The sequence below is a fragment of the Sus scrofa genome, chromosome 6 (assembly GCF_054392235.1).
Source record: "Sus scrofa isolate SSC_HxYL_T2T_F1_AM1 chromosome 6, Sscrofa_HxYL_maternal_Yorkshire_Landrace_v2.0, whole genome shotgun sequence".
NCBI lineage: Eukaryota > Metazoa > Chordata > Mammalia > Artiodactyla > Suidae > Sus > Sus scrofa.
Window position 1 is genome coordinate 70364817 of NC_139388.1, and position 18836 is coordinate 70383652.

The following is an 18836-nucleotide window of genomic DNA, read 5'->3' on the forward strand; positions in this document are numbered from 1 at the left end:
AGGACTTCCTGAAGCTGGTAGGAGTGTGTGCTCTGTGCGGTGTGTGTGTATGTGGTGTAATTGTGTATGTGTGTGTGTTTGTAGGTGTATGCGTGTGTGTGTGTGTGTGTGTGTGTGTGTGTGTGGTGTGTGTTGTATGTGGTGTGATCGTGTGTGTATATGTGTGTGTGTGTGGTGTAATTTTGTATGTGTATGTGTGTTTCTATGTGTGGTGTGTATGTTTATGTGTATTGTGTGTGGTATGTGTGGTGTGTGTATGTGTGGTTTGTGTGTGTGTGTGTGTGTCTGTGTGGGGTGGGAATGACTCACACCCCTTCCTACCCAAATTCCCAAAGGAGGAGAAAAATGAACTGGTTCAAGATATGAGATGCTTGCTGTCCAGGTACTAGAGACCAGTCATTAACAGTGACACGTCATGGTTTCATTACTTCTCAGCATGTAAAAAACGACACTGTTCGCATCAAGAGAAAAAATAAAAACAAACAAGGTGAGAGACGGGTGCTGTCCCTGGAGGAGGTGGAGAGCAGTAAGTGCCCAGGGGAAACGGGAACTCGTGGGTCCTGGTCCTAAACCTGACTTTCCAGCCCGGGGTAGGGGGCAGGGGGACAACTTCCCTCTGCAAAGATCTGAAACCCGTGCTGTCTGGGTGAGCCTGTTCCGTGTCGGCCCTGTCACAGCTTAGCCCCAAGCTGTTTCCAGAAAACACTTCCGTTTACCGTGTTCTTGGCCCAGAGTCTCTACCTGAGGCCTGGGGACCCCAGGGTATGCAGGGAGAAGTCAAGGGACCTTTATCCTTGGATGGTGAAAAATTACATCTAAGATCCAGTGGTTTTTCTCCATATTCGTTACAAATGGAGATGGGAAAGCCAGGTGCTGTGACTCACCTGAGTGTCAAACCTGGAACTGCAGTCATTTCCCTTGCCTCCCTGAGACTGTAGGTAGCTCAAAATTTCACCACTGCACGTCTTCGCACACACATTGTGCTGTTTTGGGTCCACCAATTAATTTCTTAATGTAATAAAAACCACACTGCCCTAGCAAAAATGTTTTCATGTTTAGATAATGTTTCCATATAATTGGTTTCCTAATAATCCTGTGCATTTCAATCACTGCCCTTAAAAACATTCTGAAACAACGTCCACAGACTTGCACAAGGCTGTCAAAGGGGGTCCCTGGAGCAGTGGCCATCAGCACCCCGCCCCCAGCAGCCTCCTCCCAGCTTTCTTCTGGAAGGGCCTTCTTGGTGCAGCACCCCCACCTCTGCCCGCTAGGTGGCAGCAATGAGGGCTCCGCTTCTCTCCTGGCGGCTGGGGCCCAGCCTGTGGTTCCAGGACCTCCCTCTGGGATCTGCCCCCCAAAGCCCTCAGGAAGAGGGCTCCAGGCGATGACCAGCCACGAGTGGCCACAAGGACAAAGGGCTGACTCAGCCTGCTGCTTCTTTGGGCATTGATAACGGAACGGTGTGGGAGACAAGCTCATTTAACCCCCCACAAAAATCGGTGTGTGGGTGGGAACATGGAACCCATTTCACAGATGCAAAAACTGAGAATCAGAGAGGTTGACCGTGTGCGCAGGACCCCACCGTGAGTAAAACAGCAGCGCCTTGTCTGCTGCGTCAAGCCCTGGGTTCTGGCCATCACAGCTCCCCGGCCCCTCTCCTTCCGGGTGGCCTCAGGAGGCAGGTCACCCCTCTCTCCTCCTGTCCCAAAGGAGGAGACCCCGATGGCTCTCTGGGAGGAAGGGCCTGCCTGGGGGTGCACAGTCCCAGCCAGCCGAGCTGGGTTTGGCCCCACCCCACAACCTGGCTGCCGCCTTCCAGGGAGGCCTCTCCTGCTAGTGGGGGGTCTCACGTGGGTTGGGGGGTGTTACTGAGCTTCACTGGGGGAGGCTGCGTAGATCGCCTCTCCCTTCCCCTCTCTGGACCCCCGAGTCCACACTTGCCACACTGGAGCTGCCCTAGCGAGGCTTCTAAGGCCCCTGATTTTGCACCTCCCTCGCGGGCACGGAGAGTTGAAAGCAGGGCTTTGTCCGCGGCTTCTCACGGAGTCAGCAGGTCTGGTCTTCAGCGAGGAGTTTCACTGTACGTCACTTCTCTCAGGAAAAGGGCCCTCCCTCCTCGAGTCCAAGCTTCGCGAGTGCAGCCTCACCAGGTAGGCACAGGGAATGCCTGGGATGCAGAAAGGGCTGACAGTCTGGGGCGCCGGGGTCCTAGGATGCTCCCGCCGAGCGGCAGCTGCACTTGGCGAGCACGGGCTGCCGGGGGCGCCGCTGGAGCGGCCGGGCCGGGCCGGGGCCGGGGCCGGGGCCCCTGAAGCTCTGACCAGGTCCGCAGACTTCTTTCACCGGGGCCCAAGGGGGGGCGCCCAGGCCGCGGGCAGAGAGGGATCTCGAGTCGCGGACCCTCCCCGCTTCGCTCAGACTCCTGCGGCCGCTTCCGCGCAGCTCCGCCTGAAGGAAAGTTTTCTCGAAGCCCCCGCCCCCCGCGCCCCCCGCGCGCCTCCTCGAGATCGCCCTGCCCCCAAACAGCTCTGTGGGGGCACCGGGCGCACCGGTAACCGGGTCAGAACCTCGAACCGCTTCGCATGCCATCCGGTTACCGTGGTAACACCATCCGGCGGCGCCGGGCAATCCAATCGGAGCCCGCGGCCTCTCCAGAGCCTTTCCCAAGGTGGGGACCGGGACGAGGCCCGGGCTGGGGAAGAGGAGGCTAGGGCCCCGCCCGCGGGGTCTCCGGGGCCAGGCACACCCCCCGCGGCGAGGCGGGCCACCGCGCGGCGGGGCGGCGAAAGGTGGCCTGGGCCGGGCCGGGGGCTCGGGCTCCAGTTCGAGGGGCGGGGAAGCGGGTGACGTGAGCCAGGCGGAGCGGGCGGAGTTGGGACCCGCTCGAGGAGGCGGGGGCGAGCGCGCGGAGAGGCAGACGCGCGGAGGGAGGCGGCGGAGAGGTGCGGGCGGCTCTGCGGCGGGCGCGGTGGGCGCGGGCGGCGGGGCCCCGGGATCCCCGCGCGCCTCCTCGGCGCGGCGCCGCCGCCGCGCGTCCCCACGCCCCGCGCTCCACGGCTCCCTCGCCCCGCGCGCCTCCCGTGGCCGCCTCCTGCCGGCCTCCGGCGCCGCGGCCGTCTGCGGAGAGAGCGCTCAGACGGAGCCCCCGGCCAACTTGAGCGGCGCCGAGCGGCAGCGGAGTCCCAGGCAGAGCCCCCGGGCCCGGCGGCGCGCAGGGGGCGACCCACGTCGGCCAGCGTCGCCGCCGCCCGCACTCCCGGACCCCGCCGCCCCCTCGGCGCGAGGCTCCGGACGGAGCAAGAGCCGCGCCGCGAGACACGCACCGTGCGGCGGCGCCGCCCGCCTCCCTCCTCGCCGCCCCGGAGGGCGAAGCCGCCGCTCCCCGGACCCTCGCCGCGCAGCCGCGGCGCCAGAGCGCGCCCCTCCCGGGCCGGCAGCGGGCGCCCCCGCCTCGCCGTCGCCTTCGCCGGGTCGCCCCCGGAGGGGGCCGCGAGCCCCGTGCCCGGGCCGGAGGATGTGCGCCCCCGCGGGCCGCCCCGCTTGAACCATGCGCCCCAACGGCGGCGGCGCGCCGGCCGGCATGGAGCCCCGCGCGGCCGTGCTCTGACTCGCTCTGCGCCCCGCGGCCGGCGGGCGGCGGGCGGCGGCGGACCGAGAGCCGGAGACCGGCGCCGCGGGACGGAAGCGAGCGGGCGCGGGCACCGCGCAGATGGCCGGGGCGAGCGAGATCTGAGGCTCGGCTCCCCGAAACGTGACCATGTGGATTCAACAGCTTTTAGGACTCAGGTGAGCGACCCCGCCGGCGCTGGGGTGCGTGTGGGCGCGGGGGTGCGTGGGTTCTGCACGGGGCTGTAGCTGCGCTTTCCTCGGTGTTGCGAATGAAGGGATCCCCTCCCTGCTCCGCGCGAGCGGCCAGCAGGTGCCGGGGAAGCTGGGTCAGAGCACGGATCCGGAGCTCGGAGTCCGGCGGCCCCACAGGGAGCGACCGGCTCTCCCGGGCTCTGAGTCCAGGCAGGAGCGCCTACCCCAGCTCCCAGGCACTGGGGCCGGCCGGGCGCGCCCGCGGCTCCCGGTGCCAGCAGCGCAGTGTCCTGGCTGGTCGCCCCGGCGCGCCTCCTTCCCGGGGCCCGGGCGAGGCGCGGGCCGTTGGGCGCGGAGGGCCGTGGACCTAGGGCGGGGGCTGGGGCTGCTGGGGGAAGCCGGGGCTCTGGACTCCCGGCGAGAGCTTGGCAGGCGGAGTTGGAGGAAACCAAAGCCTAATAAGCACGCCGCTCGCTTTCCCCTTCCTCGGGGCGCCGGGCTGAACAGGGGCCTCCTGGGCTCCCAGCTGCCTGTCCAGCTGTTTGCCGGTGACCTCTGGGCCCGACGGGCGCGCACAGCTGGCGGGCAGCTGGGGCGGGAGCTGCTGGGGTTCCGGAGGAGCACGGGTGGGCACCCCTTCCCCCCGACAGGCGAACACCCTCGGGAGCGCCCCGGGGCTGCTCTGTGTCTCGGACGCCGGGGCCGGATGGAACGGGGTTTCAATCTCGGAGCCCCTGGTGGGAGTAACCGGGAAGACCCTTTTCAGCAAACTTTGCCCGCCTGCTGTGGCGTTCGGGTTTCAGCCCCTGCCTCGAGAGGCCTGGGACCCAGCTGGGCTCACTTGTCCCCTTGGCGGGGCAGGCTGCCACCGAGCCGTCGCCCTCCTGCCGCGGGGGCTCCGCGGGGCTGGTGCTTTTGGGTCCCAGGTTGCATCCGAGAGCGGGGAGGACACTGGCGGAGGCAGAGAGAGCAGCGTGCGGTTCTCGAGTTTGTCCACTGGGATGCACTGCGCTCCCGCGTTGGGGAGAAATGGGCCGGCCGTCGCCGGAGGCCGCTGCCTGAGCCGCCCCCACCGCCTCGGAGAAAAGCTGGGGGGAGCAGCCGAAGGGAAAATGAAGTGCGTCTTGATTTTGAGCGACTGGAAGAGGATGGAGCACGCACGCCAAGCGTTTTCTAGCTACCTTTGACTTAGGAGCCGATTCCCCACTCCCGGGATAAAGACCTTTTAAAACATCTAGCGAGAAACTGTCAAATGTTATGACTGGCCTTTTTCTGGAAAGTGGCGTTCCTCGCTTTGGCGGGCCGGGTCTTCTTCACCGGCATGGGCTTTAAAAGGTTAATCCTGTAGAGGATTTGCCTCGGATATTGGCTTGGCCTGAATCGGTGTCCTTGGCTTGGGCTAGATAAGGTTTAGGCTCAGGCATTCGGGGACGCAGACTAAATGGGGCGGGGGCCTCTCTGCCCAGAGACCCCTCCTGGGGCTCCACGACAGACATCTGCCTCCTGGTCTCAGGTAGACCCCAGGCCCTTTGGAAAGATCGGGGGTGGGGGGGGTTCCTCGCTGGAGGTGGGGGTGCACCTTCAACTCCCAGACGCCTCCTGAGCTTCTGTCTGGCACCACTTTCCAGACTGACTGTGGGCAACTTATTTGAACCGACATCTTTTTTTTTTTTTAATTACTAACTTGCTACATGGAAAGCTCAGTACCTTCTGATAAAGGAAAAGGAGAGTCCATATTCTGGCAAAAAACCCCTCTGCTGGTTCAAAATTCACCAAAGCAGTTCTTCTAAAGCTTCCCCACATGAGATCTGCTTGGGGTTTTGCTTTAGGAAGTAGTCCTGTGGGTGATTTTGAAGTTTGACCTTTTGGGTCTCCCCCCGCCCCCCGCTTCAGTGTTAGCACAAGAGATTTTCTGTAAATGTGCCTCTGAGGGTGGGCTGTCACTTCTTTGAGAGGCTGACAGGAGGGAACTCTGTCATGTCTGAGAGCTGTCCCCTAGCCAGGAGAAGGGGCCGTGTTTAGAAGGTCTGTGCTTTTTGCGTCTCACCAGACCCGGAGTGACAGTCACTGGAGGCTGGGATGTCTTGCCTGAACCCTGGGAGTGGGCTTTGTCCTTGAGAGACAGCCTGTCATCTCTGCTTCCAAGCTCCTCTGTGGCTCCCGGGCGAGCACTGGGCATCCTGCTGCCGGGCTGCACGCCTGGTTAGATCAGGCAGACCCAGGACCCTGGGCCCAGGTGACAGAAGGCAGCTCTGGGTGCGACCTGCGTGAGGGCTCTTGGCTCTGGCTTTGGAGGCCAAGTCTGGGCTTGCATTTTTGCTTCTGCGTCGGAGAGGAGCTGTGCGTGGAGCCTTTTTTTCAGAGGAGGAGGAGGAGGAACAGATTGAGTCTTTTGGAGCTGTTTTTATGCCTTTTTGGTGGTAGTTGTAGCAAAGCTCCAAAGATCCGTCTCATCAGCATCGCTGAAGGCTGCTCTCGGAGGTGGCCCGGAGCGTGGCCAGCTGCGTGCAGAGCTCACAGAACGAGATCCGAGATCCCAGAGCAGCTTGGGGGGGAGGCTTACTCAGCAGGCAGCGCGGACTCTGGAGTTCAATCGCCTGCTCGTGAGTGGCCGCCGAAGCCACAGCCCTCCACATCACAGTTTTGTCAGGGATTGGGCCCGCGAGACACTTGCCAGATGTCCCCAGGGGCACTGTGGCTAGTCTATGCTGCGCTCCTCCTAGGCCGTGCCTCTCGTGGTCCCTCTGCCTGTTCCCCCAGCCTGAGGTTCTGTGCCTCTGCTGTTCCAGAGGCCCAGGGTGTGTATGCCCTGGGAGTGGGTCCATAACAACCTAACGGAACTCTCTTCTTTCATGGGGTGCGTCACTGCTGCCCAGGCCCTCGCCCGGCACCCTGTACCATGTTTGGGGCCCCCTGCATGGTCCCTGAGGACTGGCTGCCCCATCCCCACCCTCCAGCAGCTGCTCTGTCCGCAGACCCGGCCCTCCTGGCCCGTCCTGGCTCGCACTCACCTCCAGCTGCTGCTACCAAATTGCTGGCCCCTGGGTTCCTGGATGTCACTGGCCTTGAGACTCATCAGGGACAATATTGCTGGAATAAATCACCCTCTGAGGAAGCCGCTCACATCTTTCCTACCACACGGGTGGCTCCCCCTCCCCTCCTGCCTACCCCCACCCCCATCCAGGGGATCCACTGTCCAAGCTGGGGGGTGGGGGATGGGATCTTCCCAGGCTGTCCCTTCTGTTGATGTATTTCAGTCGCGGCTTCCTTTTCCTCTGTGCGTTGGAGAGGCTCAGCGAGGAGTGGGGAGCAGAGCAAGGCAGCTCACAGCTGAGACAGCTCCGCACCTCCCCGAGACGTCTGTCTACTGGTCCCTGGAGAGAGAGCAGCTTCCCCTGCGCAGCTGGCATCCTCCAGGCCGGGGTCGCTCAGATGGCAGTGGGAACGGTGACAGCCCATCCTGGTCCTGCCCTTGGTGTTCCCAGCACATGGCCCCCAGTGCCATCGTAGTGGTTGGCAGCTGCAGGCTGGGCGTGCTCCCTGAGTCCTTCATTCTGTAGCTTTTTTTGAGGGGGGGAAGCACAGGGTGCCTGGAGCTGGTGGGTCAAAGCCACACCCCGGTCATGGTGAAGTGGGCAGAGTCCAAACCCCGACCCAGCTGCCCACCACCGAGCCTGCCAGAGCCCGGGGGCTCCTGCCCGGGGTTACGTAAGAGTCATCTGCTTTCCATACGTAGTTGCCAAGTTTTCTTCAAAGGGCTACAACTCAGTAGAGACCAAATTGATGTAGAGATTAGCTTGGAAAGCCAAATATATCCTTGATCTAGATTTTCATGTTTGAAGTCTGGCTCGAGAGGGTTTCTCCTGCCCGCTGCTGATCAGACAGGAGGGGCGGTGGGAGGAGGGCTTGCTGAACCTGGAGAAGGCAGACCCCGCGGCCCCCGACTTGGTCCCGGAGACCCCCTTCCAGGAATTCAGAGGAGCCGGTAAGCCAGGAAGCCGTGCTGTGGGGAGTGCCAGTTACATAACTCAGATTAGCTCCCAGTTAATAGAAAGCCAGAGACTGCAGTGTGCCTGTGTCAGAGCTCGGGGGGCCCTTGGCTGGGGGGCCTCAGCTCCCCTGGTCAGGCCTGGGTGGGATCTGGCTGCCTGGAGGGGGCTGGCTGTCCCAGGCCCCCTGTGGGGGGCAGCGTTCTATACCCAGCAATGAACCTGGCACAGTCGGGTGCTTCTTCAGGGCCAGGACCAGAGCCTACCCCGGAGCACACAGGATCGTCCCCTGCTGCTGCAGGTGGGTCGGGGAGGGACACGGGGCTGCCCCCCTTGTCTCCCTGCAGCCTCTGGACCCACGGAGTTGATGGGGATGCTCCAGCAGGTGCAGGAAGTGGCCAGATGGAGAGCAGGGCTTCTCTGTTTGGAAAGGGCCCTGGAAATGATGAGGAGGCCAGACACCCAGTGTTTGTCTTCACAGTTGGGAAACATCTCCACCATGACCCAGAGAGAACCTGGGGCAGGGAGGCAGTGGGAACAGTGGCATCCATCCTTCTTTTGGCCCCGGCCCAGTGACCGGGGCATCAAGGTGTCAGTGCTGGCAAAGGATGGGATGCTGATGCTGGACTGAGAGGGGCCTGCGGGGAAGGACCTGGGCTGGTGTGTGGCTTTCCATGCTGTGCGTGCACTCTGCGAGAGGCTGTCCCTTTTGTTCTTTCTCCCCTCCCACCCGTGGAAAGGTGGGTGGCAGCCGTGCCGGGTCCATCTGTGCTTCAGCCTTCTCCACCTGCTGTTCACGTGCTGGTTCTGTCCACTCACTGGGACTTGTGCCATGAGGTACGCTTCCTCCTGGGTGGCCAGCTGAGGAGGGCTGGTGTGCAGAGCCCGCTGCCTCTCTGCCCTCCGACCGTGTCCAGCCCTGAGTGGGCAGCTGCATAAAGCATGTGGCCACAGAGACCTCCCCAGCTGCCCTCCCTGGGGAGGTGGTGTCTGGGACTGTGTGTAACCCCAGGGGCTTCTGAAGAGGGCAGCAGTGCCAGGACTTTGTAACTGGCTGCGGAGACAAAGGGGACACTGGGACCCCCTCTGTTTGGGCTTCCTTCTTGGTGCTGTAGAGGAGCCCTGGTCCCGGGACCCTGGGCTGCTGAGGACAGGGATGGTCTCTTCCTTCATCACCTCTTGAGAAGAGTGCCACTGAGGAGCTGCTTGGGAGCTGTCTGTGAATGAGTAAATTTGTCTGCTTGGCACAGTGCCCTTGCTTTACAAGTCTTGCCTGTGGTTACCCGTCCCTGACTCCACACAGAGACTCAGGAAAGGAATGCTGGCTGTGGGTTGAGGCTCTGTCCTGCCCCGGATATAGATATAGCACTTCTTCAACCCCACTTACTGGGGCTCACTATTCCACCATTAGAGATTCATTCCTTTGGCTTGAGTTTATTTACAGTTGGAATGCAGACATGTTCAAGAAAAACTGTCCCACTCAGTGCTTTCAGTTGTCAGTTCGGTAGGAGTGAGAACATCCAGTTTTTAACTTTCTGAAAGGAAAGGTGGGTGGAGAAGGGACGAGAACACAAAGACAGGTGGCACAGGTCTGGGTAGGATGGAGGAAGTCAGGTACCATCAAGGAAGGACCAGGAAACATAGAGTTGCAGACTAGGGGCCAAAAACAAGCTTAATGGCCTTGCAGTGGGGTGAGGTCTCCCCCTCCCCTAGGCTTTCTTGGGGCCCTGGGGCAGTTAATGTACCTCCTGGGACTAAGCAGAGGCAGGGCCAGTCCCCCTGAAAGAGAAGGTTCTGGTCAGTATATGAGCCCATGCGTGGGCAGGTGGAAGAGGCTGAGGAAAGTTAGTGACATGTACACTGCTTAAGACACTGCTGTCTTAAAGGTGAGCTCTGGAGTTTGCACTGTTTGTGGGTAAAATATGGGTGCATTTATAAAAGTTGAGGTATCATTTTCCTAAACACTGTATTAGGTTCAGGTGTGTAATGTAATGACTCCAGACTTGCACACGTGTGGAGTGATCCACGCAGTAAGTCTAGTAACATCCGTCACCACACAGAGTTAGCGCTTTTTTTTTTCTGTGATAAGAACTATTAAAATTTCCTCTCTCAGCAACTTGCACATATGTGATGCTGGAAATGGATTGGGGGTTGCCAGAGCTGGGAGGTGGGGTGGGCGAAATGGGAGAAGGGAATCAGAGGTACAGATTCCAGCTCTAAAATCAGGAAGTTCCAGCCTCTCTGCTGTAGGTGTCTTTATAATGTAGAGACATGCCCCCATCTCTGCCTTCACTCATTGCCTTCACGCCTGCCATTCATTCCTCGGGTCCCGGGGGCCTGGGGGTGCCTGACGGTGAGCAGACGCTGGGCAGACCTAGAGATGAGTGGATATCTGTTCTCAGACTCCGCACTCCGACGATCCGGTGGGAATAAGCTGGGGCTGAAAATCCCCTTCTCAGAGTAGAACACTGTCCAGGAGAAAGAGAGCCTGGCCACACTGGTGTTTTGAACATTTCCAGGAGCTGCATTAAAAGAAGGGTCAGGTGACATCACCTTGGATGACACGTTTTTTTGCAGTGTATCATTTCAACGTGTAATCAGTGTAAAAGAGTATTCATGAGGACTCACTTCACGCTCCTGGCTTGCTCTCGTCTTGGAAATCAGGGGTGTGGTTTATTTTCACGGCGCAGCTCCCTCTGAACTGGCCACATCTGGGGGGCTCTGCAGGCCCGTGGGTCAGAGGCTGGCATATTGGACATTTTCCTCTGGAAATTCAGGAGTGAGGAAAGTGAATGTTTAGAGGCTGCTGCCTCCCAGCCAGTGTGTGACATTGGCACCACTGCTCCATTAGTAAGAGCTCTGAGGAGGGCCAGCCTGGCCAGCAGCCCTCGTAATTCAACACTGGACATTTGCTGATGCCAGCTCTGTGTGGGGTCCATGCCAGGGCTGAGGCAGAACAGTGGGCTGGGGCTGGGGAGCAGGGCAGTACTGCTGTCACCAGGGGCCCCCAGTTGGGAGAGGGAGCTGGGCCATGCAAGCAGGTCATTCTCAACTCCCGGGGCACTTCCCACACCAATAAGCTGTAACGAAGTGCTTTTGGGGATCTGAGGAAGGAATGGCAGAGCCACTTGTTTATAACAGGTGTCAGAAGCCAGGGGGCTCAGTTGATGGAAAAGACCAGCAAGCAAGGGAGCTTGCTGAACACAGAAGCCATGTCACCTGCTAGAAAGGAGAGCTGATCTCCTAGAGGGATGTACCCTCAATGTGCCCCAGAGCCAGTGCCCGGAATAAACACACCCTGGGGTGACAGACGTCTGGGTGGCCCCTTCTAGCCGCAGTAATGCACGTTCACTGGACCTGTTCTGAAGGCCGGGCCTCCGTCCTCTCCCCTGCCTCCAGCACCGTCACCAGTGCTGATGGTCCTTGGCTCATCAGGTCGGTGAGAGGAGGAGAGGTGGTGAATCCTAAGGCCTGGTTTTGTAGAATTAGGGGTGTGTGTGTGTGTGTGTGTGTGTGTGTGTGTGTGTGTGTGCACGCATGCATGCAGACTGGCTTTGTCTGTTGGGGAGTGTATGTGAGTGTGTGTTGGGGAGTTTAGGGGCCAGTGGGCATCAAAGCACTTATTATCAGGGGCTCCAACTCCAGGCAAAGAGACCAGGTTTTAAAGCACAACTCGTGCAGGAGGGACTTCATAGGACTGAGAGTGTGGATAAGGACATGTGGAAAGCACCACATCAGAATTTTGCTTCTGACAGATGAGCAGCTGATTCCAGGGGGCAGGTGGGCTGCCTGCCAGGGCTGCACAGGTGTTGCAAGGGATTTGGAGGCAATGACTTACCTTTATCATCCCCCTACCCTGTGTGCCTTCATGAAACACTGATGGGCAGCTAACCAAGGGCAAGGCTCAGTGCTGGGCATGGCTTCCAGGCAGTGGAGCATTACCTGTGCAAAGAGTGCACCTTGCTGAGGTGCCCCAGGTAATCATTTGTGGCCAACCTTCCTTGAGTATTAAAATAAAGACAACACCACAGTCAGGGCTCTCTGTCTCAGTTGAAGGGTAAGCTCTCTGAGCTCTGAGATAGCTCCCATTTTGACCTCATCTAAATCTTTCTGAATGTCCTGATGTAGTTGAGCAGGGCACAGGTTCTTTGTAAAACCCCCTAATTCGAACTTACAGGACTTCGGGGCAGCCAAATTGGAGATCAGGTACCTTCTTTTGCCCACATCCAATGGTGCAGCCTCTTCAAATTGACACACAGGTTCTGCCATCTGTTGTGAAGATGCTGGCGAAATAAGGGTGAGGAAGGACTAGTCATTGGTATCTCCAGGAGAGGAGTCTCAGGTCAGTACTGGCTGGGAGCCACAGTGTACCGGGCCCTGCAGGGAATTTTCCTGCCATCTCATGGAATCCTTGGTCCTGAAAAAGAATGTTTAGGTTGGAGGTAGAGCGCAGTGGGGAAGGTTTGGCATCAGGAAAGTGCTGCTAAAAAATTAATATTCTCAATTCCTTTTATGAAGCTGGTATTACCCTGATATCAAAGCCAAACAAAAATGGTATAAAAGAAGACTCTTAACCAATGAAGCTTGTGAAACTAGATCAAGAAAATCCTTAACAAAATATTAACAAATACATCAACTTAGCACCTTGTTAAAAGAAGTATATACCATGGCGAAGTGGGGTTTATTCCATGGATACAAGGATGGTTCAAGATGGGAAATCAGTCAGAGCAATTTATAATAAGAAAAGCCTAAAGGAGAAAAATCGTATGGTCCTAAGCATTTGAAAAATTCAACACCTTTCTATGATGATAACAGTGGGAAAAATAGGATTAGAGGGGCATTTCCTCAACTTGATGAAGATTATCCATAAAAACTACCAATAACTTCATACTTGATATCGAGGAATGATGCTTTCCCCCCTGTGATCAAGAATAGGACAAGGATGTCCACTATCACCACTCTTATTCAGCATAGTGTTGGAAGTTCTAGCCAGTGTGATACAGGAAGAAAGGGAAATAAAAACATACAGAAAGGAAGAAATAAAACTTTCTCTGTTTGCTGTTGGTATGCTTGCATAGAAAATCTCATGTAACCTGTTAAAAACATTCTAAAAGTAATAAGCGAATTCAGCAAGGTTACAGGATACAGGATAAATGTACAAAAATGAGTTCTATTTTATTAGCAGTGAACACATGACACTGAAATTTAAAACAAAATATCATCTATAGTTGCTCAAAAGATGAACCATTTTAGTATAACTCTCACAAAACATGTTATGCTGACAAGTTGGATGCTGAGCACTACACAATGTGATGGAAGAAATAAAAGGAGATCTAAGTAAATGGAGAGACATACCATGTTCATGGATGGGAAAAGCCAACATAGGAAGAATGTCATTCTCCTCAGCATGATATAGAGGTTTAACACCATTCTTATCAAAATCCCAGCAAAATGTTTGCACATATAGATAATTCTAACATTCATATGTACATGTAAAGGAATTAGAGGAACTGTTAACAGTTTTGAAAAAGAATAATAAAATGAGAGGAATCAGTCTTTCTGATGTATTATACAGCTACCATTATCAAGACTGTATAGAATCAGTGGAGATAAAGATACACAGGAGATAAATATGCACAGATCAAAGAAGCAACAGGGAACCCAGTGATAAACACCCATGAATATACACAGCTGAGATTTGACAGAGGAGCAAACTTAGTGGAGGAAAGATAGCCTTTTCAACAAATGGGAATAGAACAAAAGGGCATTCATAGCCACAAAAAAAGAGAGAGAGAGAGAAAATCCTCACCTTACACTAGGTTAACTCAAGATGAGTCAGAGAATTTAATGTAAAGTGTGCAAAAAAAAAAAACTTTTAGATAAAAGAGAATATCTTTAAGATATGGGGATTAGCAAAGAGTTCTTAGACTTGACACCCAAAGCAAAGTCCATAAAAGGGAAAAAACGGTTAAATTGGACCTCATCAACATCTAAAAATTTCCTCTGTGAAAGAGCCTTTCAGAGGATGAAAAGACAAGCTGCAGAGTGGGAGAGAATGTTTGCAAACTGCAATCTGACAAAGGACTAGTATCCACAATAGATGCACACATCTCTGAACTCACAAATGGAACAACTTAATTAGAAACAGGTAAAGCCATGATGGAACATTTCACCAAAGAGGGTAAATGGATGATAAAAAAACGTGGGGTGAGCTGTTCAGCATCATTGGCCACCGGGGAAATGCAACTAAAACTATGTTGAGACATCCCTATCCATCTACGAAAATGGCCACAATAAAAGATATTGGCACCCAGTGTTGGCAAGAATGTGGAGACACTGGATCCCTCATACACTGCTGGTAGGAAGGAAAGATGTTTTAGCTACTCCAGAAAGCACCCTGGCAGTTTCTTATGAAATAAGTCATGCAGCTGCCATAGAGTTCAGCATTGTGTTTTTGGGCATGTATGCTAAAGAAATGAAGACTTTTTCCCCCCACACCCTTGGCAGGTAGAAGTTCCTGGGCCAGGGATCAAGCCTCTACCACAGCTGTACCCAGAGCCACAGCAGTGACAAAGCCAGATCCTTAACCTGCTGAGCCATGAGGGAACTCCAGAAAGGAAGAGCTGTGCGCACATGAAAAGATATACATGAATGTTTATAGCAGCTTTTTTTGTAAATAAATCTCAAATGGGAAACGACCCATTGAATGGCTAAGACAAACTCTCATACCTTCACACCATTGAATAGTGTCCATCAGTAATAATGAGGATATGATTAGCATCCCCAACAGCCTGTGTGAATCTCCAGAGAATGATGCTGAGTGAAAAATGCCAACCTCAACTCTCATGCACTCTGTGATGGTTCCATAGCATTCTTGAAATGGCGGAGTTATAGAACCGGAAGACACAGTTGTGGTTGTCAGGGGTAAGAGAGAGGGCAGGGCATGGAAGGGAAGAGAATGGCCATAGTGACGACCTCAGAGACCCTTGTGGTGATGCAAAGTTTTCTGTCTTGATTGCATCTCAGTCAGCATCCTGCTTGTACCATTGTAGTGCAGTTGTAAGATGTTACCTCCGGGAAAACTGGGCAGGGGTGCACAGAATCTCTCTGTATTATGTCTTTTAACACTTGTGACTCTGCAGTTAACTCGAAATTGTTTTTTAAAAAGTTTCATTAAAAGAAAAACTAGTATTGTCTGCCTCGCTGTCAAAGATTAGTACCTGACCCTGTGTGTGTGTGTGTGCGTGTGTGTGTGTGTGCTATGTCTTAGGCACCATGCATTTAGATTTAATGGCACTCATGGGTAATGTGGAAATGGAAAAGGGGGTAAAGACATTACAAAATCTGCTCTATTGTGATTCTGCCCACACTTTTCAGCGTGCAAACTGTGGCAGCATATGCACCTGCATGCAGTGTTGCTAATGTTATGAGATCTATGACCAGCGACAGTAATGAATGACCTGGTGCATAATTATTGGATAAGAAGAGCTGTCCAGATCTTCAGATAAATCAGGTCAGCTCTGAAAATAGTGCAGCCTTTTTGGAGACAGTCCCACTTTCCTGCCCTGGCACATAGAGTGTCTTCAAGACCATGCTCGAAGGAAACTCAGGAAGTCTTGTTTCTAGATCAGTAAGACAAGAGCCTCAAGTTTGGGAAGGCAGAATGTTCCTTTGTGTGCTTGCTGTTTTTACTTCATTTGGTCTCTATGATAAAAGGACTAGAATGTGTGTGTGTATGTGTCTGTGTGTGTGTGTGTGTGTGTGTGTGCGTGCGTGTGTGTGTGCATGAACACGCATGCGCTCTGAATGCGGTAGAATGAAGTTGGGTAGAGCAGTGGGGAACTATGTCAGATTTGGCAGTGAGCTTCTTAGATCCCATGAACTAGATCCATTACTATTTTTAATTTAAAATTTTTTAATTTAAAATTTTTAAAATTATAGTTGATTTACAATATTCTGTCAATTTTTCCAGTACAGCAGTGACCCAGTCACACATATGTGTGTGTATACACACACACACACACACACACACACACACACACATTCCCTTTCTCATTTTATCTTCCTTTCCATCCTTTCCTGTCCAGCTAGTTCCAGACCTTTCCGTAGCCTGGGCATGGCACTTAGTGACTCGACAGTCTACAACATCTCCGTCTGTCCTCAGGATCCATATGACAACCCTGCAAGGCAGGAGTTGTTACTTTCATTTTACGAAGGGGGGAACTGAAGCTCAGAGAGGTTGATTTGTCCAAGATCACATAGCTGGCTAGAGATTTGAACCTAAGATTTGAATCCAGGTTTCATGGGCTCCAAGGTCCATTCATGCTCTTCCCATTGTTCCCTATGTTTCTCATGTTTTTGTTTTTTTGTCTTTTTAGGGCCGCACCCACAGACTATGGAGGTTCCCAGGCTAGGGGTCAAATCTGATCTATAGCTGCCGGCCTACACCACAGCCATAGCAACACCAGGTCTGAGCCATAGCTGTGACCTACACTGGATCCTTAACCCACTGAGCGAGGCCAGGGATTGAACCTGTGTTCTCATGGACTTTTCAGATTTGTTTCCGCTGAGCCACCACGGGAACCCCTCCCATGCTTTATATAAAATCTGCTTCTCCTTTAATTTACACATTGCCCCTCTGGGAAAAATGGAACAAAATTTAAACCAAACCAAACATTGAGCCAAGAAGGACCCAGCTGCTCTGATGTGAGATAAGCACATTGTGGATCCAGCCTTGACTCTGACATCCTGAGTCCTTCCAACACCCACAATTTTAGGCAGAAGTTTTGTAGTCTAAATCAGAGATGATTTTGCAGCAAAGAATTTGTATAATGTCATAAAGCATTGAAACCATACCTATGACACAGATGCAGCTGTTTGATCTGTTTAATAATTAAAAATAAATATGTCACCAGATCCAAAGGGGCCTCTCTTGAGAGTTCTTGTGAAACTAAAGTGGGAATTAATGAGTGGTCACCTGGAGAATGTTGGGTTTAACATAACTGAGTAGTCTGCCCACCCTGTGTGTGTGTGTGTGTGTGTGTCTGTGTGTGTGTGTGTGTTTATTGAGGTATAGTTTATGTACCATAACATTCACCCATTTTAAGTGTACAGGTCAACTTTTCATAATGTTGTTGCGTGTGCAACATCCTTGTAATCATCTTAGAACATTTCCGTCATCCCCAGTAAGATCCTTTGTACTATTTACAGATAATCCCATTCATACCCCAGGCCTTAAGCAGCCTCTCATCTGATTTCTGTCCTATAGATTTACCTGTTTGGGGCATTTCCGATCAACCCAAATCACACATTTTTGTTTGGTTTTCTTCACTTAGCATCATGGCATAATGTTCTTGAGGTTTGTCTACATTGTGGCCTTTTTTATTTCTGACTAGTATTCCATTTTTTTGGACATACCGCAGTCAGTTTATCCATTCATTTGCTAATGGGCATTTGGCTTGCTGCTCCTTTGTGGCTGTTGCAGATGACACTGCTGTGAAGTCCTTTCCATTTCTCTCACCACCTGTATACTTTGTAGCCATTGTGTAAGTGCTTTAGGGGGCCAGAGAAACCCATTGTATATTATTCATTTGGTGGAAATGCACAGGCCAGGGATCTGGGATTCCACTCCTGGTTTTGGATTTGCTCCTTTCCTCTGCTCTGAAGAGAAGGGCTGACTGTGCATCAGCCATTGTTCATTTGTTCATTTTTCATTTGATACATATTTATTGAGTGTCAGCTGGGTCTCACCATGGTGCTGCATCTTAGCAAGATGAAGACCAGGACAACATGTCCTGTCCCGTCTGGCACAAAGATACTGGGAGGGGGATCATTTGATTCATCAGAGGAAGGGCTGCTAGACAGCCTGGATGTGGTTCCCTTGGCTGGAGGGGGACAGCCTGTGGCCTGGGAGTGGAAGGGAGGGGGTTGGCAGGGGTCCCTGCAGAGAGCCCCCTGCCACCAAGCATCCTCCTGCTGCATGTGGCTGGTGTGGCCACTGTGGCCGGCATGGCCCCCAGGCTTCCTGGGGAGCCTAAGGGAGGCAGCTGTGCTCATATCTGGGATCCTGTACCTCTTTCCAGTGGGGGCCATTTTAAGAAAATTTACTCTCATGGAATATCTTACAACAAAGGCTGTCATTTCAGGGAAAGAGGGGCACTGCCGGGTCCATAAGCCCAGGGCAGAGCTTTTGCTTTTGCTGTGTTGGCTACAGAACCTTCAGACCACACCCTCCAGCCAGGGGTGGGGGTGGGGTGGACGTTGCCCTCACCCAGGTCAAGGATGGCCCTGGGAGGTGGCCGTGATTTTGGAGACAGGGCAATTCCATGCCTGCTTCTCATTCCTTAAGCGAACCTTTGGGTGAAGCTCCACTTGGCTCCCAGATGTTCCCTTTGGCTCATCTCAGTAACAAACGGCTCGCATCTGACAAGCCTCGTAACTGCCTTCTTGGCTTGACTGTAGCCGTGATCAAAGCTAGGGGTCTGAGACTAACATATACACACTACGGGTTATTTATATTTATCATAAATAAAGAACCTATTGTTTTATCATTGATTTAGTATATTTATTATAGGTTCTTTATTATAATAATGTAAATTATATTTACAATAACAAATATATTTATTATAATATAATATTTATTATAATAATGTAAATTTATTTATCATAAATAAAGAACCTATTGTTTTATCATTGATTTATTATATTTATTATATGCATTTATTATAGGTCCTTTATTATAATAATGTAAATTATATTTATAAGTATATTTGTTATAATAATATAATATAATATAATATAAATTTATTTATCATAAAGAACCTATTGTTTTATCATTGATTTATTATATTTATTATTTTATATTTATTTATTATAAGAACCTATTGTATAGCACAGGGAGCTGTATTCAATATCTTGCAATAACCTTAAAGGGAAAAGAATCTGAAAAAGAATATATATATATGTACATATGTATCTATCTTTATAACCGAATCACTGTACTCTCTGTACACCTAGAAACTAACAGAACATTGTAAATCAACCCTA

The 18836-nt window shown here is 53.0% G+C and overlaps 1 protein-coding gene across 2 annotated transcripts in view; it reads left to right on the plus strand.

Annotated features, from left to right (window-relative positions):
• Window positions 1–2516: 2516 nt before the first annotated feature.
• The window catches only part of AJAP1 (adherens junctions associated protein 1), a 105017-nt gene continuing 88697 nt past the window's right edge, over window positions 2517–18836 (plus strand). The window contains exon 1 of one of the 2 annotated variants that reach the window (XM_084958928.1): window positions 2517–2668. In XM_084958928.1, coding sequence (XP_084815054.1) covers window positions 2583–2668 — 86 coding nt within the window. In that variant the 5' untranslated portion in view covers window positions 2517–2582. Of the gene's footprint in view, window positions 2669–3626; window positions 3787–18836 lie in introns of those variants that run through there. The other variant, XM_084958929.1, reaches the window with a different exon arrangement.